Genomic DNA, 25,526 nt, shown 5'->3' with positions numbered 1-25,526 from the left:
GGTAGTAAGTACATGGCTAAACCTCAATCAAATAGGATGCTTCTCTCTTGCTGATATAGGCAGTTGAGAGCTTTCTCAAAGGGAAGAACGACTGTTATTCATTCACCTGATTTGATGAGTTACTTCAGATGCAGTTGGGGTGATAAATTCTGTAACATCCAGATGGTAGAGCAGTTTATAGTTTTCTAATGTTTTCTTTCTGTTCTGTCAGGTTTGCCTTTTCACCATTGTCCGAAGAGGAAGAGGAGGATGAGCAAAAGGAACCTATGCTGAAGGAAAGCTTTGGTAGTGATAAAACTCACCTTTTACTTGTGCTTTAAATATTCTTTTCATATAAGCACTTTGTTATTTTACAATTTGGTAAATTTACAGTTTGATAAATAGTAAAATCAGAATGAAGAAAAAATAAGGGTATGAATTTTAAGATGAAAGTGTGGTAAATTCAGCAAATTATTAGACATTTTATATCCAGTTTACTTGCTAGAAGCTAGCTGAAAATGTAGCTTAACCTTCCCAGCATGAATGTAAACATAGAGAACCATCTGTTGCATAGTTCACAGTGTCAAAATACTTAAAGTTCTAAAACCATTTTTATAAGCATTGTTGGTATTTTGACAAAGTTAACCAGTCTGCATTTATTTCTTCTACAGAAGGAATGAAAATGAGAAGTACCAAACAAGAACCAAATGGAAACAGTAAAGTAAACAAAGCAGTATGTATGACTTCCTTTGCTCTTGGTATAGCTCATCAATGTAGGCCTAAATGACTTTTTTTAAAATTATTTATTTGAAAGAGGGAGAGAGGTCTTCCATCCACTGGTTCACTCTTCAGATGGCCACAGTGGCTGGAGCTGAGCTGATCCAAAGCCAGGAATGAGAAACTTCCTCCGGGTCTTCCATGTGGGTGCTGGGGCCCAAGCACTTGATCCAACTTCCGCTTTCCCAGACCATAGCAGGGAGCTGGATGGGAAGTGGAGCAGCCGGGACTTGAACTGGCAACCATATGGGATGCTGGTACTGCAGGCCAGGGCTTTAACCCACTGCACCACAGTATGCTTAACTTGCTGCTTCATAAATATTTTAGTATACAAGCATTTTTTAAAATAGAGCTTGTGAGTCTCACATCTAGTAGTTTTTAAAAACTAGATGATCTGTAACTATATTCTGGAAAACTATCCCACCATTCAGATTGGTCTAGTGGTTTTCATCAATGAAGTCATGGCCCCATTGATAACCTAAGGTCTTTTTTGAAGTAAAGATCAAGATCTTTTCAGAGTATTTGTTGTTAGAGTATTTGCTCTCCATTTAGGAACCTTGGAATTTATTTCAGCCTTGAAGAACCAAGTGTCCACGAAGCAAGCTAACTGTTAGACCACTGAGAAGAAACTATTTAAGGATGTAGGACATTATACTTCTGTTACATGGTATAAATGCTTAAATAATTGGTCCTCCCCAGAGCAATTAGGTAAGAGAGATGAAGGCATCCAAATTAGAAAGGAAGCTGTTGAATTGTCTCTGTTGACAGATGACATGCTACCATCTGCTGGTTCATTCTACAAATGCCTGTGGTGGCTGGGTCTGGTGCTAGCAGCTAGGAACTCAATTCAGGTCTCCCACATGTGTGCAGGAACCCAGCTGCTTGAGTCAGCTGCTGCCACCAAGTTCTGCATTAGCAGGAAGCCAAATCAGGAGCCAGTGCTGGATATTGAACCCAGGACTCTGACGTAGATGCAGACATCTTAACTGCCGGGCTGAATGCCAGCAGAAACATGAACTTAAGTCGAAGGGGGCTGCAGAAAGTTTGTGGAAAATGTCTATTGTGAGAAAACTGCACAGACCCCAAAACCTTTTGTACCAAGATATATTAATTTTATTTTTGAAGTTTCTTCATAGAAAAGGCTAAAGACTCTACCAAAAAAAAAAAAAAAAGGCAGCTATTAAATGAATTCAGTAAAATTAAAGGATACAAAATCAACATAGATAAAAAATCACATAGAAGAAAATTCCATTTACAATAGCCAACCAAAAATAAACTACTTAAGAATAAACCTAATCAAGGGGGTAAGAGACATATACTTGGAAAAATATAAAGTACTGATAGAATAAATTGTAGAAGATGCAAGTATGCAAGTAAATGGAAAGGTATCCTGTGTTCATGGATTGGAATAATTATTATTAAAGTATCCATACTGCTCAAAGTAATCTACAGATGTAATACAATCCCTATCAAAATTTCAGTGATATTTTTCACAGAAAAATTCATAAGGAACCATAAAAGACCCAAAACACTCTTGACCTAAAAGAATAAAACTGGGGCATCACACTACCTGCATCAAAATATGTTACAGAGCTATAGTAGTCAAAAGAGCATGGTACTGGCATGAAATCAGATACGTAGATCAGTAGAACCTAGTAGAGAGAGAAATCCACACATTTCTGGTCGATTGCTTTTTGACAAAAGTGCTAAGAACATAAAGTAGGGAAAGGAGAGTTTCTTTATAAATATTGTTGGAGAAACTGAAGAATGAAATTGGACATATTGGGGGCTAGCGCTGTGACGTAGGGGATAAAGCCACCCGCCAGTGCTGGCATTCCATATTGGCACCGGTTCAAGTCCCAGTTGTTCTACTTCTGATCAGCTCTCTGCTAATGCACCTGGTGAAGCAGCAGAAAATGACCCAAGTCTTTGGATCCCTGCACCCATGTTGGAAACCCAGATGAAGCTCCTGGCTCCTGGATTCAAGTCTACCCAGCTCCTGTTGTTGTGGCCATTTGGGGAGTGAACCAGCAGATGGAAGATCTCTGTCTCTAACAGTGCCTTTAAAATAAATATATAATTTTTTTTTAAAGTGGAGGGACTAGCATTGTGGCATAGCAGGTTAAGCATCCACCTGTGATGCTGACATCCTCTGTGGTTGCTGGTTCAAGCCCTGGCTGCTCCAGTTTGAGTCCAGCTCCTGTTAACGGCCTGGGAAAGGCAAGGGAGGATGGCCCAAGTACTTGGGCCCCTGCACATACATGGAAGGCCCAGAGGAAGCTCTGGGTTCTGTTTTAGCCTGGCCCAGCCATAGCTGTTGCAGCCATTTGGGGCATGAATCTGGAGAGTATATCTTTCTCCCTCTGTTTCTCCCCCTCTCTCTGTATCTCTGTCTTTCCAATAAAATAAAAATATTTTTAAAAAAACAAACATAAATTAGACTGATCTCACGTCACATACGAAAGTCAACTTAAAATGAGTTAAAGACTTAAACATGGGGCCTGAAACTGTAAAACTACTGGAAGAAAATGTTGGGGAGTAGGGAACTCCATGATATTGGTCTAGACTATAATTTTCTTTTAACATTTATTTTTTTATTTGAAAGAGTTAGGAGGGACAGGGGGCCTGCACTATGTTATAGTGGGCTAAGTCTCTGCCTGTGGTGCCAGCATCCCATATGGGCACCAGTTTGAATCCCAGCTGCTCCTCTTCCAGTCCAGCTCTCTGCTATAGCCTGGGAAAGCAGCAAAAGGTGGTCCAAGTACTTGGACTCCTGCACCTGTGTGCAAGACCTGGAAGAAGCTCCTGGCTCCTGGCTTTCGATGGGCTCAGCTCTGGCCATTGCAGCCATTTGGGGATTAAACCAGGGGATGGAAGACCTTTCTCTGTCTTTCCTTCTCACTGTCTGTAACTCTACCTCTCAAATAAATAAATAATAAAATATTTTAAAAAGAAAAATGAAGTGGCCAGGCCACTTCCCAAATGGCCACCTTGGCTAGATCTGGACCAGGCCAAAACCAGGAGCCAAGAACTCCATCCTGGTCTCCCACATGAGTGGCAGGGACCCAAGAACTCAGACCATTTTCTACTGCTTTCCCAGGTGCATTAGCAGGGAGCTTGTTTGCAAGTGGAACAGCCAGGACTCAAACCAGCATTCATATGGAATGCTGGTGTCTTAGGTGGTGGCTTAACTCACTGTGCCACAATGCTGGCACCTGGACAGTGAATTTTTTAATGGCAACCCCAAAAGCATTAGGCAACAAAAATAAAAGTAGAGAAATGGGATTGGCCAGCATTCTGCCCCAGCAGGTTAAGCTGCTGCTGATTGCCAGCATCCCATGTAGGCACCCATTGGAGTGCCATCTGTTCTACTTCCAATCCAGCTCCCTACCAGGGAAAGCAGCGGAAGATGACCAGAGTGCCTGTTTCCCTACTACCGTATGAGAGAACTGGATGGAGTTCCAGACTTCTGACTTTGGCCCAGCCTAGCTTCAACTGTTGTGGCCATTTGGAGAGTGAACCAGCATATGGAAAATCCCTCTCTTTCCCTCTCTGTGTGTGACTGTCTCTTTCAAATAAGTAAATAAACCTTTTAAAAAACGAGAAAGAGAAATGGGAGTACATCAACTAAAAAGCTCTGCACACCAAAGGAAATAATCATCAGAATGAAAAGACAACCTATAGAATTGAAAAAAAATTTGCAGACCATATGTCTGTTAAGGAGTAAATATCTTCTCTATTAAGGAACTCGGTGGCAAGAAAACAAATAATTAAAATATGGGCAGTGTCCTGAAGTAGACATTTCTCAAGATTTCCAGGGTTGGGCATTTGGCCTAGCAGTCATGTTTATATCCATGTTGGAGTGCCTAGGTTCAATACCTGGTTACAGCTCCTGACTCCAGCCTCATGCTTTGCAGACCCTGGGAAGCAGCAATGGTGGTTCACATAATTGGTTTCCTGCTATGCATGTGGGAGCCCTGGTTTGAGTTCTCAGTTCCCATGCTCAGTCCTATCTGGTCATGGCCATTGTGAGCTTTTGGGAAGTGGGCCAGTGCATGGAACTCTTCTCTTATCTCTGCCTCTCAAATTAATTAAAAAACCAACATCAAATGGCCAATGATATATATATATGTATATGTATATGTATATGTATATGTATATGTATGTATGTGTATATATATATATATCATCATCACTAATCATCAAGGAAATATTAATGAAAACTACAACGAGCTATCCCTTCACACCTGTTAAAATGGCTATTATCAGGGCCAGCGCTGTGGTATAACAGGTAAGCTTTTTCTGAGGCGTTGACATCCCGTATGGGCTCCGGTTAGAGTCGCAGCTGCTCCTCTTCTGATCCAGCTTCCTGCTAATGTGCCTGGAAAAGCAGTGGAAGATGACCCAAGTGTTTGGGCCTACACCCATGTGGGAGACACAGATGATGAATCTCCTGGCTCCTGCCTTCAGACTGGGTCAGCTCTGACCATTTGGGGAGTTACCCAGCAGGTGAAAATGATCTCTCTCTAATTCTGCCTTTTAAATTAATAAGTAAGCCGGCGCCGTGGCTCAATAGGCTAATCCTCCACCTTGCGGCGCCGGCACACCGGGTTCTAGTCCCGGTTGGGGCGCTGGATTCTGTCCCGGTTGCCCCTCTTCCAGGCCAGCTCTCTGCTATGGCCAGGGAGTGCAGTGGAGGATGGCCCAGGTGCTTGGGCCCTGCACCCCATGGGAGACCAGGAAAAGCACCTGGCTCCTGGCTCCTGGATCAGCGCGGTGCGCCGGCTGCAGCGGCGGCCATTGGAGGGTGAACCAACGGCAAAGGAAGACCTTTCTCTCTCTGTCTCTCTCTCTCACTGTCCACTCTGCCTGTCAAAAAAAAAAAAAAAAAAAAAAAAAAAAAAATTAATAAGTAAATCTTTTTTTTAAGGCTTTTATTAAGAAAGGGAAAACTGGAGGCCAGCATTGTGGTGAAGCATTTCTGGTGTTCTATATAGGACCCAGTTTGAATTTTTTTTTTTTTTTTTACAGGCAGAGTTAGACAGTGAGAGAGACAGAGAGAAAGTCTTCCTTCCATTGGTTCACCCCCCAAATGGCCACTACGGCTGGCTGCACCAATCTGAAGCCAGGAGCCAGGTGCTTCCTCCTGGTCTCCCATGCGGGTGCAGGGCCCAAGCACTTGGGCCATCCTCCACTGCCTTCCCGGGCCACAGCAGAGAGCTGGACTGGAAGAGGAGCAACTGGGACAGAACCTGATGCCCCAACTGGGATTAGAACCCAGGGTGCCAGCACCGCAGGTGAAGAATTAGCTTAGTGAGCTGCGGCGGCAGCCTTTTTTTTTTTTTTGACAGAGTTAGAAAGGTCTTCCTTCCATTGGTTCACCCCCCAAAATGGTTGCTGTGGCCGGCGCTGTGCCGATCCAAAGCCAGGAGGCAGGTGCTTCCTCCTGGTCTCTGATGTGGGTGCAGGGCCCAAGCACTTGGGCCATCTTTCACTGCCTTCCCAGGCCACAGCAGAGAGCTGGACTGGAAGAGGAGCAACCAGGACTAGAACCCAGAGTACCAGTGCCGCAGGCGCAGGATTAGCCTAGTGAGCCGCGGCGCCGGCCCAGTTTAAATTTCTGATCTAGTGCTCTGCCAGTGCACTTGGGAGGGCAGCGGAAGATGACCCAAGAACTTGGGCCCCAACCATTCACGTGAGCAACCTGGTTGTAGGTCCAGGCTTCTAGCTTCAGCAGTTGTGGCCATTTGGAGAGTGAACTAGTGGATGGAAAATACTCTCCATCTGTCTCTCTTTCTCTAATTCTGCCTTTCAAATAAATAAGTGAATCTTAAAAAGGGGCAGATATTATTGCAGACTGTTGATATCATGTAAATTAGTAAAGCCATTATAGAAAACAGTATTGAAGGTCCTCAGAAAATTAAAAATAAAACTATATGGTGCAGCAGTCCCACTACAACCAAAGAAAATCAGTATTTCAGAAAAAGATCTGCATTCCCATGTCAATTGCAGCTTTGGCTTAGATAAGATAGGGACTCAATCTAAATGTCCATCAACAGAAGAAAATGTGGTATACATATATATAATTAAATGCTGTTCAGTCTTAGAAAGGAAATCCTGTCATCAGTTTTTTGTTATTTTTAGAGATTTATTTGAAAGAGTTACAGAGAAAGAGAGACAAAGGAAAAAGAGCATCCATCTGCTAGTTTGTTTACTCCCCAAGTGGCTGCAATGGCTGCAGCTGGGCCAGGTCGAAGTCAGGAGCCAGGAACTTCATCTGATTCTCACATGGGTGCAGGGCCCAAACACTTGGGCCATCTGCTGCTGCTTTCCCAGGCACACTAGCAGGGAGCTGGATCAGAAGTGGAGCAGCCAGAACTCGATCTGGTGCCCACATGGCATGCAGCTGTTGTAGGCAGTGGCTTAACCCACTGTACCTCAGTGCTGGCCCCAATCCTTTCATTCTTGATAACATAGAGGAGCCTGGAAGAAATTATGTCAGGTGAAATAAACCAGGAACAGAAAAACAAATTCTGCATGATCTCACTTATATGTGGAATCTAAAAATGTTGAATTCTTTTTTTTTTTAAAGATTTATTTATTTATTTGAAAGGCAAAGTTACAGAGAGAGAGGGAGAGATCTTCCATCTGCTGATTTGTTCCCCAGATGGCCACAACGGCCAGAGCTGGGCTGATCCCAAACCAGGAGCCAGGAGCTGCTTCTGGGTCTCTCACGTAGGGGCAGGGGCACAAGCACTTGAGCCATCTTCTGCTTTCCCAGGCCATAGCAGAGAGCTGGCTCAGAGCAGAGGAACAGCCAGCTCTCAAACTGGCACCCATATGGAATACCGGCACTGTAGGCTGTGGCTTTATCCACTATGCCACAGCGCCAGCCTCCAAAATGTTGAACTCTTAGCAGCAGAGGTTAGACTGATGGCTGTTAGGGGAGAGAGGGTTATAGGGGAAATGTTGGTTCCAGATATTAAAAAAATTTGTTTCAAAGATTTTATTTATTTGAGAGGTAGAGTTACAGAAAGTGAGAGGGAGAGACAGAGAAAAGTCTTACATCCACTGGTTCACTCCCCAATGGCTGCAGTGGCCAGAGCTGCACCGATCCAAAGCCAGGACCAAGAACTGCTTCCAGGTCTCCCATGTGTGTACCGGGGCCCAAGTGCTTGGGCCATCTTCCACCGATTTCCCAGGCCATAGCAGAGAGCTGGATCGGAAGAGGAGTAACCAGGACTAGAATTGGTGCCTACATGGGATGCTGGCGCCACAGGTGGAGGATTGGCCACAGTGCTGGCCCATAAAATTTTTTCTTAATTAAGTTATTTGACTTTTCTCTCAAAAAGTCTTATTTGTTGTGTGAATGTGCTAGTTAGAGTTACAAAAGATGAAAGATTGTCAGACCTCAAGATCTTTACTTAAGATACTTCATGCGGTACGTTTTAACAACTGATATTTGTATGTTTCCAGCAGGAAGATGATTTGAAATGGGTAGAAGAGAATGTTCCTTCTTCTGTGACAGATGTGTAAGTTTTTGAATCATTACCACAAGAATCATATTTCAAAGTTCTGTATTTTTATTAATTTAAATGAATAAACTGAAGAAGAAGAGCTAGATCTTAATGAAAAGATATTGACAAGTTGGGAAAAATAAACAAAAATATTATACATTCAGGTGACATATCTGCTTAGAAAGATTTAGCATAGATCTTTCTAAAATCAATAGGGTAATTTGAGTCCCTTTCCATGGGTGTAATTTAATAAAATATTGATCCTGTCACATTATAGAATATTTTGTGTTTTCTATATAATTTCAGTAACTCAGATTTTAATTTTATTTCCTTTTTTTCTGAAAAGACCGTTAAGAATGTGAAAAACTTAGATAATTACAGTGTGCTCTAATTGCATTCATTACTCCACTGTACTCTGAACTACTTATGGCTGTATTTTACATTGTTTAATTTGGTATTTCTGTCTCTGCAGAGCACTTCCGGCCCTGCTGGATTCAGATGAGGTTAGTAATCAAATCATGTGTATAAACTCTGTGTGGATCTGGTGACTTAACAGGAAGTCATAAATTCTTTGTCCAGGGAGGTTCTCTTTGACTTGGTAATGACCTCAAGAACTGTGGTTGGTAGGGTTGGAAAAGAGTAAGTGTGGAAATACTAATACTATAGCTGACATCGTCAAGGATGTTTCCTTTTTTATGCTTGTCTGTTTGGTAGTGTTTTTATTTAAATTGGTTAACAAACACTGTATTCATCATTGTCTAGCTCCTTTGTCTTTAAGAGGGTAAAATCTAAACAAAAATAATAAAAGAAAAAAAAGTTGAAATTTAAACCTAATGTCAGAACTGATATTGTAGTGTGGCAGGTAAAACTGCCAATGCAACACTGGCATCTCAAACACTGGTTTATGTCCTGGCTGTTCCTCCCAGTTCTGCTCCCTGCAAATGGCCTGGGAAAGCAGTGGAGGATGGCTCAAATCCTTAGGCCTCTGTTCACCCACATGGGAGACCTAGATGGGGCTCCTGACTCCTGGCGTAGGCCTGCCCCAGCATAGGCCATTGCAGCCATCTGGGGAGTGAATCAGTGGATGAAAGATCTTTTTTTCTGTAACTTTTTTTTTTTTTTAAGATTTATTTATTTTTTTATTTGAAAGTCAGTTACACAGAGAAAGAAGTCTTCCATCCGCTGGATCATTCCCCAATTGACTGCAATGGCCAGAGCTTCACCGATCTGAAGCCAGGAACCAGGAGATTCTTCAGGATTTCCCGTGCGGGTGCAGGGGCCCAAGGACTTGGGCCATCTTCTACTGGTTTCCCAAGCCATAGCACAGAGCTGGATCAGAAGTGGAGTGGCCGGGACTCGAAGTGGCACCCATATGAGATGCCAGCACTGCACTGTGGCTTTACCCACTACACTGCAGTGCTGGCCTTAACTCTGCCTTTCAAATAAATAAATCTTAAAAAAAAAGTATTTGAATCTAGTATCAGTGAAAATAAATGAAATTATTGAGAAAGGAATATAGTAGATCAAAATGAAAAATGTTATTTTATATCACCTACTGTTGTTCCTATGTCACTGCCATAATAATCAGCACCTCTCTTTTGCCTTGTTTTAAAGAGTTATTTAATTATTTGAAAGGCAGAGTTACAGAGAGGCAGGGCAGAGAGAGAAGGTCTTCCATCTGCTGGTTCACTCTCCAAATGGCCTCAGAGGCTGGAGCAGAGCTGTTCTGCACCCAGGATCCAGGAACTTCTTCCGGTTCTCCGACGTGGGTCCAGGGGACCAATACTTTTTTTTTGTTGTTGCATATTTTACTGGTTTTTTTTTTTTTTTTTTTTTTTTTTGTAGTGGCCATGCTAACAGGTGTGAGTTTATATCTCATTGTGGTTTTAACTTGCATTTCTGTGATAGTTAATAATGTAATAATGATGAACATCTTTCATGTACCTATTGGCCATTCATGTGTTTTTTTGTGAAATGTCTAATTCAAGTCCTTTGCACATTTTAAGACTGGATTAGTTTCTTTACTATTGAGTTTTAAGAATTCTTACATATATTGGACATTGATTCCACGTTGGATATATGATTTGCAAATAATTTCTCCATTCCATAGGTTGGCTTTCATTCTGCTGATTATTTCCTTGGCAGTGCAGAGATTTTTCAGTTTGATCTGGTTCTGTTAGTCTGTTTTTGTTCTGGTTGCTTGTGCTTTTGGTGTTGTTCTTAAGAAATCATTGCTGGAGCCACTATGTGGTACATTGTGTTAAATTGTAACCTGTGATGCCAGTATACCCTGTTAGAGCACTGGTTCAAGTCCCTGCTGCTCTGCTTCCAATCCAGTTCCCTGCTAATGTGTCTGGGGAAAGCAGCAGATGACCCAAATTCTTGGGCCCTTGTCACCCATGTGGGAGACCCAGATAAGTTCCACGCCTCTGGTTCTGGCCTAGCCCAGCTACAACCTTTGTGACTATTTGGGGAGTGAAAAGATGGAAGATCCCTTTCTCTTTCTGTCTCTCCCACCTCTCTCTCTCTCTTTCTTTCTGCCTTTCAAATAAATTAAATAAATCTTTTTTTTAAAAGATTTTTTAAAAGATTTATTTAATTTATTTGAAAGAGAGAAGGAGAGACCGAGAGAAAGGTCTTCCATCCGCTGTTCACTCCCCAATTGGCTGCAATGGCTGGAGCTGTGCTGATCCGAAGCCAGGAGTGAGGAGCTTCCTCTGGGTCTTCCCATGTGGGTGCAGGCGCCTAAGGACTTGGGCCATCTTCTACTGCTTTCTCAGGCCATAGCAGAGAGCTGGATCAGAAGTGGAACATCCAGGACTCAAACTGGTGCCCATCTGGGATGCTGGCATTGCAGACGGCGGCTTTATCTGCTTCGCCACAGTGCCAGCTCCCTTTTTTTTTTTTAAATCATTGTCAACACTAATGCTTCTTAAGCTTATGTTTGGGACTGGCATTTGGCACAGCAGTTAAGATGCTACCTGGAACACTACATCCTGTGTCGGAGTCCTAGATCCACTTCTGATCTTGTTTCCTGCTAAATGTGCCCTGGGGGGTGGGAGGGACAGCAGATTGTGGTTCAAATCATTTGGCCCCCTGCCACCCACCTAGGAGACCCAAATTGAGTTCTGGGCACCCCATTTCAGCCTGGCCCAACCCTGGACGTTAAGAGCATTCAGAGAGTAAATTAGCAGGTAGAAGATTTCTCTCTATTTTTATATCTCTCTGCTTTTCGAGTAAATAAATTAAATTTTTAAATCCCCTCAAAAATTTTTTGAAAGAAAGCCTATGGTTTTTTCTAGGAGTTTTGCAATTCCGCATAGGTTTAAGTCTTTAATCTGTTTTGAGTTGATTTTTTATATGGTGTAAGATTAGAGTTGCATTTCATTATTTTGCATGTGAATATCCTGTTTTTCCAGCATTGTTTGTTGAAGAAACTGTTCTTTCTTCTGTAGTCTTGGCACTGTTTTTAAAGATCATTTATTTGATTGTGTGTGTGTAGATTTATTTCTGAGCTATTTTGTTCCCTTTGTCTATATGTCTGTCTGTATGCCAGTACTCTACTGTTTTAATTACCATAGCTATGTAATATATTTTGAAGTCTGGCAGTGTGATGCCTCCAGCTTTGTTCTTTCTCAAATTACTTTTGCTGTTGGAGTCTTATTTTTTGGTTCCTTATGAATTTTAGTTTTTTTTTCCCCATTTCTGTCAAAAATGCCATTGAGATTTTTGACAAGGATTGCATTACATAGGTAGATTACTTGGGGTAGTGTGTATATTTTAGTGATATTAGTTTTTCCCAATCCATGAACATGGTCCTTTGCTGTTAGTATTCAAATTCAGGCAAGACAGAAACCTGTCCCTTCAGGAGTTTTGGAAAAGTCAGAATGTGGGATGTACCTTCCAGTGTTTTCCTTTCCTCCCCAGGGAGCAGCCAGGAGCTGAGGGGTTCCTTCAGCTCTCTTGGTGCTGTGCCATGTTAAGGGAATGGATCATGGTGAGAGAGTACCTTTGCATTTTCTTGATTGGTTTCATTCTCCCCACGGTGTAAGAGTCCTTCAGCTGGATTCTGGGTTTCTCACAAAGGGACTGTCCCATGTCTTGTTGAATCTGTGTGTTTGTGTCTGTGGAGGGAAGGAGGGCATTCCTGACCTGCTGTCTTGCGATACTACTCTCTGCAAAGCCTTTCCTTTTTTTTTTTTTCTTTTTTCTTTTTTTCTTTTTTTTAAGATTTATTTACTGGAGCCAGTGCTGTGGCATAGCAGGTAAAGCCACAGCCTGCATTCCATATGGGTGCTGGTTTGAGTCCCAGCAGCTCCACTTCTGATCCAGCTCTCTGCTATGGCCTGGGAAAGCAGTAGAAGATGGCCCAAGTCCTTGGGCCCCTGCACCCACGTGGGAGACCTAGAAGAAGCTCCTGGCTCTTGGCTTCAGATCAGCACAACCACCATTTGGGGAGTGAACCAGCGGATGGAAGACTCTGTCTCTTTCTCTCTCCCCCTTTCTGCCTCCCCCTCCGCCTCCTTTAAAAAAAAAAAAAAAAAAAGATTTGTTTATTTATTTGAAAGGCAGAGTTACAGAGAAGCAGAGACAGTGAGAAAGAGAGGTCTTCCATCTGCTGGTTCACTCCCCAAATAGCTACAGTGGCAGGAGTTTGGCTGACCTGAAGCCAGGAGCCTGGAGCTTCTTCCAGGTCTCTTGGGCCATCTTTCACTGGTTTCCCAGCCATTGCAGAGAGCTGAAATGGAAGTGGAGCAACTGGGACTCGAACTGGTGCCCATTCTGGATGCTGGTGCTGCAGGTGGCGGCTTTACCCACTCCACTGTAGCACTGCCTCCAAGGCCTTTGCTTTTTTAACAATAATGAAAAATAATTGAATTGCAGGAGAAATAACATACATAAAGGACCAGGAATCAAAACAGCACCACCCTCTTCAAAAGTAACTTTGGATGCCAGAAAATTTGGGAACAATGCATTTGAATTATGAGAGGTTTTTTTTTTTTTTTAAGTATGTATCTATTTATTTGAAATTCAGAGTTACAAAGAAAGGAAGAGACACAGAGAGATTGATCTTCCATCTGCTGGTTCACTCCCCAGGTGGCTGCAATGGCCAGGGCTGGGCCAGGCCAAAGCCAGGAGCCAAGAGCTTCATCCAGTTCTCCCACATGGGTAGCAAGGGCCCACGTAGTTGGGCCATCTTCCACTGCTTTTCTCAGGCCATTAACAAGGAGTTGGATCAGAAGTGAAGCAGCTGGGACACAAACCAGTGCCCATATGGGATGCCATCAGCGCAGGTGGTGGCTTTACCTGCTGTGCCACAATGTCAGCCCCAAGCAGAATTATTTTCAACCTTCTATACCAGACGAATCAATATGAGGGTGAAATCAAGAATGTTTTCAGTTACACCAGAAATGAAATAATTGACATCCTGTATCCATGTGTGGCTTTTCAGGAAAATAGTGGAAAGCAAAGAGCCTGGAGTTTATTCTAGGTCTTCCACATGGGTGCAGGGGCCCAAGGACTTGGGCCATCTTCTGCTTTCCTAGGCCACAGCAGAGAGCTAGATAGGAAGTGGAGCAGCCAGGACTCGAACTGGCACCTATATGGTATGCGGTGTTGCAAACAGTTGCTTTACCTGCTACACCAAAGTGCCAGCCCCAAGAGTTTACAGTTCCTATAATGCTGATTATCTTTGTCCACATCATTGATTAGGTTTTCAAGTTAAATTCCTGAATCAGAGGAGGTACAAGTTTTTATTAAAACTTAAGATTAAGTAGCTATTTGTTTAATTATCTGTTGACTCTGAAATGTACATTTCCTTCTGAGTTGTGGTTTGCTATCCAGAAAGCTGGAGATTTTGATTGATTTAATTTTCTCAACATTTTCATGAATGTTTAAGGAGCCATTGATCTAAATATTTAATTGACAAAAATCCTTGTGGAAAATGTGTGTTTGACTAGTGTGTGTAGAGATATTTGAAATATAATTACTATACCTAGGTGGGCAGGTCTACTACTAGTGACACCCTCATCCCACATCAGAGTGCTGATTAAGCCCCAGCTGCTTCCCTTCTGATCCATCTTCCTGCTAATGATGGCTTACATACTTGGACCCCTATTTCCCATGTGGGAGGCCTGGACAGAGGCATGGGCTCCTGGCTTTCACCTTACCCAGCCCTTGCTATTGCAGGCGTTTGGAGAGTGAACCAGCAGATGAAGATATCTCTGTCTCTTTGTCTAGCTGCCTTTCAAGTAGATGAGCATAAATAATTATTAAATTTTTTTCTTCCTAGGAACGAATGATCACACACTTTGAAAGGTCCAAAATGGAGTAAAGAATGGGAAGATTGGCAGTTCAAGATGTTTAGTATCAGGGAAGAGATCAGCCCCTGTGTCAGTCTTCTACACTGCTCTGTGAGATTAAAGGAAGCAATGACATCCTGATCTGTTCCTTGATCTTTGTGCACTGGAGCTGGCGAGAGGTGTCAGAACAAGGAGAGCATCTTACTGAAAACAATTTCATAGGATGAGAAAAATCTGCAAGCTTCTCATTTACAACATTGATGCCCCTGTCCCTCCCCAGCCCTGACATGGATGTTTATGCAACTTATCTATGTTGTTCCTGAACTTCCTGTGTTTCAGTTGTTTAATCTGTCAAACTAAAAAGTTTAACGCCTTCAAAAGGACTGTATCATCAACACCATGATGTGTAATCTCCAGGAGCAACTGCCTGTAATTTTTATTTATTTAGGGAGTTACATGGGTGATGGGGGAAATTGGTAATTATCTTTTGGTTTCCTGGGAAGTCAAGGTTACATCTTGCAGAGATTGTTTTGAGAAAAAGGGGCCCCTTCTGAGTTAAGGTGCCATGGTTGTATAAATAATTGAAAGAAAAAGAAACTGTTACAGTGTGATTCAGATCATATAAAAACAAAATCAAGTGCAATTTTGTTTACAAAATGGTGTATATTGAAGATTTTTCTATTTCAGATGTACTTTAAAGAGAAATATTTGCTTAACTCTTTTGACATCTGCTATTGTGACATATCCCATTGCTGGCAATGTGGTGCACACTCCGAGACTTTTAACTACTGTTTTGTAAGCCTCCAAGGGCAGTGTGGCAGAGTCCTGGGCAGTGCTTTGTTGGCCTTCGTGCTTTCCACTGTGTGTTGCATTAGCTGCAGAGCGGTGCTCCGTCTCACGTGCTAAGAGAGAGCATCTTGCCAGAGCACCTTCAGAAGAGGGAGCTGCAAGAAAGGAAACAGGTGCAGGGGGCTTCATTTCAGTGATTGTTGCCTGAAGTAGCGTGGCGCTCCTGGACTGCTGCTCCTTCCTCAGGGTTGCAGGCTTGACTGGTCCAGTATCTGGCGGTAGTTTAGAAGCTGTTTATAAGGGATGTCACACGGTGATGGGATTCACTTGAAGCACTATATTTCTGTTTTAATGGTTTTATCCAATTTGCCTTCCCAAGAGTTTTGTTCTACATAAGTTCATGCCACTTTTTAATATAAAAATTTTAACAAAAATTAATAGATTTTTCTCATTTTTTCCATACTCTCTCAAAAGAACCTTCTGTCTTCCATATTCTCTTGGGGACATTTTCTTTTCACGGCTTTTATTCTGGATTATCTTGCTTTCTGTTGAAACCAGTAAGTACACTGCCCACATGACCACTGTTCACTGGCTCCTGCTGTGGTGGAAGTGCTAACATGTATGTACCATTTCTCTATAGCTCTTTGGTGATTTTTTAAGAAGTCACCAAGGCAGTATCTCTAAGGAACAACAGTATGAGTAGCTGACTATATTTTTGTGCCAATAATACATTAGCAACAAGCTGGTGGTTTTGTCTTGTGTTGCTGTTGCACAGTAATAAGAGTTACAATGCAACAAGGCAGTTGATCAGTGTACTTTATAGGGCTTGATGTTGACTTGAGACTAGCAGAAAGCCCTATTATATAAAATAAGAGTGTATAGTTCAAATTTTAGACCCTGGGGTCTGCTAATTCCAGCTGTTGTTTACTGTTACTGGGACTGGAAATAGTTTTTTATTTCTTAGGACAGATCCAGAAGGAATTTGTAGTTTCACAGTGACCTATTTATTTTGGTGGTTTGCTTAGGCCTGGAACTAAAAGGTACTAGACCTTCTTCCAGCTCCGCTCTGGTAATTCTAAATTTTCAAGAAGGTGACCAACTTCTGTGGGAAAAATATCATAATATAAGGTTTGCTTAGCAATTTCTGTTTATTCTGGCTACTTGAAAATACTCTTTCATTGCCTTCAGAATAGCATTTGGTAAAGGTGGCACAAGGATCCCTACATTTATAATATAAAAACAAAATGACCAGGACCAGTTTTTTGTTTTGTTTTGTTTTTCACAGGCAGAGTTAGACAGTGAGAGAGACAGAGAGAAAGGTCTTCCTTCCATTTGTTCACCCCCCAAATGCTGCTAACGCTGGCACTGCGCTTCCTCCTGGTCTCCCATGTAGGTACAGGGCCCAAGGACCCGGGATATCCTCCACTGCACTCCCGGGCCACAGCCCTGCAGGCGCAGGATTAGCTAAGTGAGCTGAGGCTCCGGCCTGTTTTAACATATACTATAATCAGCCTTTTCTTTAACATTTTTGCTTTCAACTCAAATGCTAGTCTTGAGATATATGTTTTTGTAGGGACAATTACCAAATACAAAAATTCTTGCAGCTCAGATTTAGCTTTTTTGTTTTTCAAGTCTCCAGGGTGAATACTAAGGTAACCTCAGACAGTACAGAACCATTAGGATGGAAGAGCCGTGTCACTGCTTCCTAAAAGGAATATTAAGATTTAAGATTCAGCTTGTTAGACTTAATTGGTAGGAATGTATTTACCAATTTAAAAAGAGCTTTATTTTTCTATCTTCCAAGACACCAACCTCTGGCTGCATGTTAGAAATGCTCCTTTGAGGGCCCTGTGCTGAGTCAAAATCTGCATTATAAGAGTGTCTCCAGGTGATCTGTGTGTGCATTAAATTTGAGAAGCACTAGCCTGTTCAAGGTGGTCACTGACGGGACATTGGGCAATCAGACATCTTTGTTTCTGTGTCTGGGCAGCAGGGCAGTGGCATCTGTCCGCTGAGTAGTTCAGGGATGCTGCTAAGCATCCTAGCATTGCCAACAGAGACCTCTCCCCGCCCCCATTATCCTGCCCTCAGTGTCAACAGTGCTACAGGTCTACAGTTGAGAAACCAGCCTGGAAAGGTAAAGCTTGTGTGCAGACTCACCTTGGGGATTTGGCTAAAACACACACCGCTGTTCCCCTCCATAAATTGATTCAGTAGAGCTACAGTGAGGCCCGAGACTTCATCACAGGTGATGCTGTTGCTTCTGGTCCGGAGCCCCACACTTTGAGAACCTGGGGATCCAAGGATTAACTCTCCTAAGGTACAGCTGAATTTTCTAAATGCCAGATCTCCATCCCAAGTCTGACGCTAAAGTACGAATACTTAACCGCCACGTTCATTGCCTAAGACAGAGCTAAGATTCAAATTTCTTCTTCCTTTCAAGCCCTTAGCTACTTTAGGCACCACCACGGAGAAACTAGGTCCAGGGCGAAGATAGGAACCTGGGCGCCAGCAAATTCCTTGAGGGGACTTTGGGAGCCAGGACGGAAGGGGCGGGACCTAGACTGCGGAAGGGGCGGGCGCAGCCGGCAGGAAGTCCGGGCTTGACGATGGCTGTGTTGCTGAAGGCCCTGTAGTGGGGGGTCCTGGGCCGAATCTCGGTCTACCCCTAACCCGGCCTCGTTCAGGCCACAAGCCTGCGGGACGCAGGGCGAGACGAGGGCGGCGCTTGTCTGCTCGCCGCCATGCACGACGCTTTCGAGCCGGTGCCGATTCTGGAAAAGCTGCCTCTGCAGATCGACTGTCTGGCTGCCTGGGGTGAGCCGAGGGGCGGCGGGGTCGAGGCCAGGTCAGGGCGGGAGCAGCTGGGACCTTTAGCTAGGCTGGGCAAGTGGACAGGCATCTGGCTGTATGCACTCTGGTCGGATGCTCCCCGAGAAGGACCTGGATGACGGAGGGCGGAGGGATGACCGCCGGCCGTAGACAGCGATGTCCCTGGGGCTGCTTGGGCGATCCCTAGCGACCTAGGCATTTTAGGGACGTGCCGCTTCCGTTTGCTCTGTGCGTAGTTAGAGGCTGAGCTTTCCTTATTAATTGTGCTCAGTTTGGGCCCGTGTTGTTTCCCAAGCAGTCTTTTGCGTAGAGGACAACAAAGTGGGAAAATTTCAGTCTGCCAGGGACTTGAACTTGTCCAAAGGATTGTGTTGTTTTCTAGGTGAAAGACAGCACTGGTCTTTAGACATGGAACAAGTTAACGCTATGCACTTTTTTCCCCCTTAGTGATCACTCATACATCTACTTCTCATTTTTGTAGGTGGCTCACATAGTACTCTAAGCTTTTAACCTAGCCAGGTAGTTGATTGCTTTGTATTCAAAGTGTCCAGGTTGTCTAACTCTGTAGGTAGAAGAGCATCATACCAGACTGCATGACACCTAACCCATAAGCATTATCATAATCCTCTTGGAATTGGCTAGTGCAGAAGGCATGGTCAGGCATCTCTTGTGTGCTCTGGGATACAAATGAAAGTTGCAGAGGTCCAAACCTTGACTATTAGCTGGGAGTGGTTGTGTCTGATAACAGCCAACAAAGAAATAATTTCAGTCTGTCCCACTAGTGTTCAGGTCCTGGAAACTAAGGACCACAAAAAGTGGCTCATAACTTTAAGCAGATCTTATCCTGAACTAGGTGCCCCTGATGGCGGTGTGGAATCTTAGTGGTGGCTGGCATCCTGCACACTCTGTTGACAGTGCTGTTCACTCGTCTGTGCAGAGTTCTTCCTGGCCTTTGCAGTGGGATTCCCTTCCTCCCTTCCATTTTGCACACCCCCACCCCCCAATGCATGGAGTTCATTTGTTACAATCTTCATGTAGATGTGGGCCCCTCTAAAATCACACCTCCCTACTGAGCTCTCTTGGGCCTTTGGATTAAGAAATAATCCTACTTCCTCCAGACATCTCAAGAAAACCTCCATTTCCTGCTGTGAATTGGTCTCAGTAAAAATTAAAAATGGAGCAAATAAAGAAATTAACAAAATGAAGGACCTGAGACTCTACAGAGGGCTTCATTCCCTGATTGCTCCCTCAAGTCTGTATTAGGTGCCTGCATGGTCCCCTTCCCTCTGCTGGGGACGGGAATACAAGGAGGAATGAGCATGCCCCTGCTTGTAGGACACACAGTGGGGGACAAGACCCAGGAACAGATGAGGATACAAGAGAAGTGACAGTGGAGGCATGTGCTGCCTGTTACTGTAACACGGTCAAGGGCGCCCAGCTCAGCTGAGCACAGATGCTTCTGACCAGGGCGGACACCACTGCCTGCCATGCTTGACCTGGCACATCTGAGTCATTGACTGTGGTCCCTGCACATCTCTTAGACTCGCTCACCAACTCCGCTTGCATAATGAAGATTCCTGTGCCTGTGCTTTTCAGGAACACGATTTTGAAGTGCCAGGCTTTCGGCCTGCCTCGGTTACTTACCAAGCCACAGAAATGCTCTTTGCCTCCTTGGGCGCTGTGAAAGATCCTGAGCTGCAGGAAGCCATGTACTGCCTCCTGCCTCCAACTACTTTGTTTTCATTCTTTCACAGCAAGAATCACTGCTCTTTCTAGTCATTGTGCCTTTTATTTGCATGTGTCCCTAGCTGGAAAGTGCATCCAGGAGCCAGATGACACAGGGCAGACAGCATTTGAGCAGGAAGGTATCTTAGAGGCAGCACAGGCCTTCCCCTGGGAAATGGAAATGAGGAGGACTCCACTCCAGCAAACCGTGATGTTCCCCTGCATCCCGCAACCCAGCAGCTGGCCAGAAGCCTTGGCACAGTGTTGACTTTTCTCATCCTCGCACTCTGCATCCTTTCTATCAGCAAATCTTGTCTGTCATACCACCAGATTAAATCTGAAATCCAGTCATTTCTCTTCATCTGAGCGATTACTACTCATCTGTTTGAAAGGCAGAATCACATACAGAAGGAAAGAGAGAAAAAAAATATTGAGTAGTCTGCCATGCACTGGTTCACTCTCCAAAAGCCCATAATAGCTGAGGCTGGGTCAGGCCAAAGCCAGGAGCCTAGAATTCTGTCTGGCTCTGTCTGCCATACGGGTGCAGGGGCCCAAGCACTTGAGTTATCATTTGCTGCACTTCAGGATACATTGGCAGAAAGCTGGATCAGAAGTAGAGCTGGCACTCCAATATGGTGTGCAGCTTAATCCATTTGCACCACAGTGTCTGCCCCACTTATTAACTACTCTTGACACCATCATTTCTCTTTGTTTGCCTTTGTTCCATTTTAGTTGTTTTTGTTCATGGAGGTAGAATGGACCTTTGAAAACCTCAATCTGATCATACCTGCCTTTTGCTCAAACCCTCCAGTGGCATCACATCACATCTAGAATAAGTTCCCAAGTCCTTATGCTTGTTGGCAACGCCCAACACGATTAGCTTCTGGTCACTTCCTGACTTTATTTCCTGTACACCTCCCTCTTGCTTCTTTCTGGTACCAGTCTCACCATTTTCCTATTTTTTTTTTTTTTTAAGATTTATTTAATTTGTTTAAAAGGCAGTTACAGAGAGAGGGAGAAACAGAGAAAGAATCTTCCATCTGCTGGTTTACTCCCCAAATGGCTTCAATGGCTGGAGCTGGGCCAGGCCAGTGCCAAGAGCCAGGAGCTTCTTCCTGGTCTCACGTGGGTACAGGGGCCCAAGGACTTGGGCTGTCCTCCTCTGCTTCCCCAGGCCCATTAGCAGGGAGCTGGATTGGAAGTAGAGCAGCCAATATTCGAACCAGCACACATGTGGGATGCAGGCACTGTAGGGCATGGCTTTAACCCACTGTGCCAGAGCACCAGCCCCTATAAATTTAATTGTTATGGTTTCTCTTCACATAAGTAAGTTCCTTGGCCTGGTAGTCAAGACGCTGCTTGGGAGGCCAGTGTTGTGGCGTAGTGTGTTAAGCTGCTGCTTGCAACGTTGGCATCCCAAATCAGGTGCATCTTGAGTCCTGGCTGCTCTGCTTCCAATCCAGCTCCCTGCTGGTGCTCCTTGGAAAGCAGCAAGAGATGTCCCAATTATTTGAATCCCTGCCACCCAAGTGGGAAACCAAAATGGAATTCCTGGCTCCTGGCTTCAGCCTGGCCCATCCCCAACTGTTGTGGCCATTTGGGGAGTGAACCAGCAGTTTCTTCTTCTTCCTCTATCTGTGTCTCCCTCTCTCTCTGGTACTCTGCCTTTCAAATAAATGATATAAATCTTTTCCCAAAAAAAGACAATTGCTTGGGGCCTCTGCATTCTATATTAGACTGCCTGGGTTAAAGAGTCCCAGCTCTGTTTCCAATTCGAGCTTCTGGCTAATGCCAGTCCTTGGAAGTGCAAGTAATTAGGTCCCTGCCATCCATATGGGAGACCTGAATTAAGTTCCTGGCTCCTGGCTTTGGCCTGTCCCATCCTGGGGCATTTGGGGAGTGAGTGAACCAGCGAATGGGAGATTTGTCTAAGCTAGCTCTCTCTCTCTCTCTCTCTCTCTCTCTTTTTTTTTTTTTTTTTTTTTGTTTTCTCTTTCTACCTTTTGAATAAAGTAAATAAAAATTTAAAAAAGTAAGTTCCTTCAGAGCAAGAATTTTGTTTGGTATATTTACAAATTTAGCTGTATCTACATTTCCTGAAAAAGTTCCTGATTCAGTGGGTATTCATTAAATCTTTGATAAATTAATAATGATATTAATAGTAATGTCTTCTATTAACTGAGTAATGGTCTTTATTAGTCTTTTATGAAGTTAATAACACCCCCATTTTACAAGGGAAGAACCTGATCATAGAGAATTTAAGAGATTTTTCCAAAATCAGTATCCAGCAAGTGATGTCTGATTCCAGAGCCTGGTTGTCAGATTTAATGTGTGTGTGGAGCCTGTGAAACATGCAGATTCTGTGTGTGTGTGTGTGTGTGTGTGTGTGTGTGTGTGTAGAATACATAATATATTTCTATTTTCCAAAGAAACTGTGGAGAGATAAACGAGCAGTCACTAAAATGATCTCCATGGTGGAATGGAGAGGGAGTGTGGAACACACTGATGGTAGCTAGACTTATATGAATTGTGTCAGTGTTTCATGTAATTAAGGAAGGAAAGGAAAGGGGAAATGCAGCATACTGCCACAGGGTCTTGAACCAGAATCTCCGGGTGCGGGTCTCAGCCACATGCATTTTCAGTAAGTCCAAGTGGCCCGGATGCAGATAATCAAGGGTGGGCTTTGAGAGACACTCCTCACCTTGGGACTCAAAGGTGAGAGATGACCACTGCCTCGCTCAGCACTGTGCTCCCTGTGGTGGCCAGCACGGGCCAGGAAAGCAGTCACTTATAACATGCGGTTGGGCCGTGTGGCCTTGTTGGCCAGAGCTTCTTTAGAGTACAAGCAAGAGGGCCCAGCTCACCTCCCACGAGGGATCCGGGAGTTGTCTGGGGCTGACTCTGCTTTGTTTAGGTGTGTGTTACCTGTGCGTGTAGCATGTTCCATTTTCTTATGCGCAGTATTGAGTCCCAGGAGACTTGTGTTGTGTGTACACAGCTGTGTTACAGAATGGCATGTGCTAGAATGAAGGACCTCACGTGGATCAGGTCTTCTTGTCAGCCAACCCCCACTGACTTCCGTGACCAAATCAGACCTCTTCATGGCTGGGTTAGATGTGCCCTTAGCCCACCTGGATGACACACGCTTTGTTCTTAAAAGTTTGAGGATTGGGAATGAGTATGTGTGTGATACGTTTATTATTTAAAAGAAATTTGTCACAAATACTTTCCAAATATGATGAGTACATTTTTCCTTGGCACCTCCAAAATAAAACTTGAGAGGGGTCAAATAAAATTTGTTACTTTTTTTTTTTTATTTACAGTAAATTTAATCTGTCTAATTCCCTTTTATGACCAGTTGAGTAGACATCTAATGAGAAACCTCTACTGGCAAACAAACAGTTCAGTAAGAATTGAGAATAAACTCTTTAAACTTTTTTTTGTGTATTTGTTTTCATTTTATTTGAAAAGAAGAGAGACCATCTGATAGTTCACTCCTCAAATGCCTGCAACAGCCAGGGCTGGTCCAGGCTGAAGCAAGAGCCAAGAATGTAATCTGGGTCTCCCACACAGGTAATAGGGACCCAAGTATTTGAACCATTAATTGTCGCTTCTCAGGATACACATTAGCAGAAAGCTGGATCAGAAGTAAAGAAGCTGAGACTCAAACCAGGTTCTCTGAAAAGAGGTATGGACATCCTGAGAGGTGCCTTAACCACTGCACCAAAGACATGCTCCAGAAAATACAGACTCCTGAATTAATCAGTGCATAGGGCTGTGATTTATATTCTGATAGTACATTTTCATGAGGATGACAGCATTGTAGACCTACTCTTAAGAAAATTGACAGCAAAGTGGAAGAATATGCAGGGTGAGACCACTTGAGGCTCTCACAGGTGTACCTGGAAAGACTCTAGGGGAGGGGGCTGTCCTGAGATAGCTGCTGAAGGTAAAATGGATGACCTTGGCAGACTTGGGAGAAGGCTGTGGTTGATAAAAGAGAAAAAGGAAACAGGAACTAGCATTAGTCTGGGGCATATAATGGAGAAGCAAGAATGAGGAAGATGGTGAATAGGCTTTTGGTTTCAGATTTTATGTGCATTACAAGTGAATTTTTAAAATTTTTATTCCATATAATTTATGTCTAAAATATCAATGGTTGTCCTAAAAATCAACTTTAGTGTTGCCAAATTGCTTAATGTTGTGATATCTATAAGTAGCGTTCTAAACAATATGTTTTACAGAGCAAACATTGTGAACTGAGTTTTTTCTCTATGTTCTCAAACATAACTCCAATGTTCCATTAGAGCTGGCATTTAGGATTTCAGCTTATGTCCTTAAGAGCACACAGTATCTTACTCTATGTGTTCTGCTTTTCCTTTAAAACAGAACTGCTTTTTCTGGACAGTGAGGATATTGATGTAGAGAAATGTCCCTAATGTAGATCCTGACCCATTTTTGTTTGTTTTTATATGAAGAGCACCTTCTGCTGGTTTACTCCTCAAATGTCTGCAACAGCTAAAGCTAAGCCAGACCAAAGCCAAGGGTATGGAGCTCACTTTGGGTCTCTCATATTGGTGGCAGGGACCCAAGTACTTGAGCCATCACTTGCTGCCTCCCAGGGTGCACATTAGGTGGAAGCGGCATTGAAAGAGGAGCCAGGACTCAAATCCAAGCACTCCAGTGTGGGTTGCAAGCTTCCCAAGCAGTGTCTTAACCATTAAGCCCAATCCCCACCCCCGATCTGTTTTGATAGCTACTACCTTTCAGACAACCTCTGACCAACACTGGGTCATGGGACCTTGGGGTGCTGTAGGTAGTGTGTCACAGCATGTGGCGAGGAGTCACAGACTGGAGTTAGAATCCCTACTGTGCCACTTACTGCATGTGTGACTCTGGACACTTCTGTATCTATCAAGTGCAAGTTAACAAGATGGACCTCCGTGGAAGGACAGTGGTGAGGATTAGCGAAATAACACGTGACGTGTGCTTGGCATTTCCCAGAACACAGTGCACACTCCATAAGGGTTATCTGTTCATACCATTGTGCATTTTTATTTTATGGACAATCAAGGGAGTTTGTGCAAAGAATGGTGACCTTTATGTTACAGCCTCACAAAGCTGAGGGAGTTTCCATGTTCCTCTTCCCCACATGATGTAATGTGGCTCTGTCAGGGTAATATTTAAACCCTTGCTGAACCTCCTTATTTTTTTTAAAGATTTATTTTATTTATTTGAAAGGCAGAGTTACAGAGAGAAAGGGCTTCCATCCTCTGGTTCACTCCCCAGATGGCCGCAGCAGCCAGAGCTGCACCAATCCGAAGCCAGGAGCCAGGAGCTTCTTCCGGGTCTCCCACATGGGTGCAGGGGCCCAAGGACTTGGGCCATCTTCTGCTGCTTTCCCAGGCCATAACAGAGAGCTAGATTGGAAGAGGAGCAGCCAGGACTAGAACCGGCGCCCATTTGGGATGCCGGTGCTTCAAGCGAGGGCTTTAACCTGGCTTTTTTTTTTTTTTTTTTTTTTTTTTTTTTAACCAAGGAAGCAGCTGTTTATTTTATTGATGGGTTGTTTCCGAAAACGAAAAAGGCTATGTACACCCCTCAT

The 25,526-nt window shown here is 43.7% G+C and overlaps 2 protein-coding genes and 1 long non-coding RNA gene across 16 annotated transcripts in view; 2 read left to right on the top strand and 1 right to left on the bottom strand.

The window, feature by feature from the left end:
- TMEM87A (transmembrane protein 87A) overlaps positions 1-15,798 on the top strand; it is a 48,674-nt gene extending 32,876 nt beyond the window's left edge. For 8 of the 12 annotated variants that reach the window (XM_008269131.4, XM_070054059.1, XM_008269130.4 and 5 more), the window contains exons 16-20: positions 212-285; positions 651-712; positions 8,233-8,288; positions 8,746-8,776; positions 14,566-15,798. In XM_008269131.4, coding sequence (XP_008267353.2) covers positions 212-285; positions 651-712; positions 8,233-8,288; positions 8,746-8,776; positions 14,566-14,607 — 265 coding nt within the window. In that variant the 3' untranslated portion in view covers positions 14,608-15,798. The remainder of the gene's footprint in view (positions 1-211; positions 286-650; positions 713-8,232; positions 8,289-8,745; positions 8,777-14,565) is intronic. The other 4 variants (XM_008269132.4, XM_070054061.1, XM_051822472.2 and 1 more) reach the window with 1 other exon arrangement.
- A 580-nt stretch (positions 15,799-16,378) lies between these two features.
- On the bottom strand, positions 16,379-17,653 carry LOC127483788 (uncharacterized). Its single transcript, XR_007910445.2, has 2 exons — positions 17,525-17,653; positions 16,379-16,466 (listed from the first exon to the last, which is right to left on the bottom strand). It is a non-coding gene; the product is annotated as an uncharacterized lncRNA (long non-coding RNA).
- A 283-nt stretch (positions 17,654-17,936) lies between these two features.
- Positions 17,937-25,526, top strand: part of VPS39 (VPS39 subunit of HOPS complex) — a 55,255-nt gene continuing 47,665 nt past the window's right edge. For 2 of the 3 annotated variants that reach the window (XM_051822469.2, XM_070054052.1), the window contains exon 1: positions 17,964-18,181. In XM_051822469.2, the coding sequence (XP_051678429.1) occupies positions 18,109-18,181 (73 nt within the window). In that variant the 5' untranslated portion in view covers positions 17,964-18,108. Of the gene's footprint in view, positions 18,182-25,526 lie in introns of all 3 variants that reach the window. The other variant, XM_008269136.4, reaches the window with a different exon arrangement.

This window comes from Oryctolagus cuniculus, chromosome 12 (assembly GCF_964237555.1).
Source record: "Oryctolagus cuniculus chromosome 12, mOryCun1.1, whole genome shotgun sequence".
In the NCBI taxonomy this organism is placed as follows: domain Eukaryota; kingdom Metazoa; phylum Chordata; class Mammalia; order Lagomorpha; family Leporidae; genus Oryctolagus; species Oryctolagus cuniculus.
Note: the sequence above shows the minus strand (reverse complement) of the source record. Positions and strands in the feature narration are given on the sequence as shown.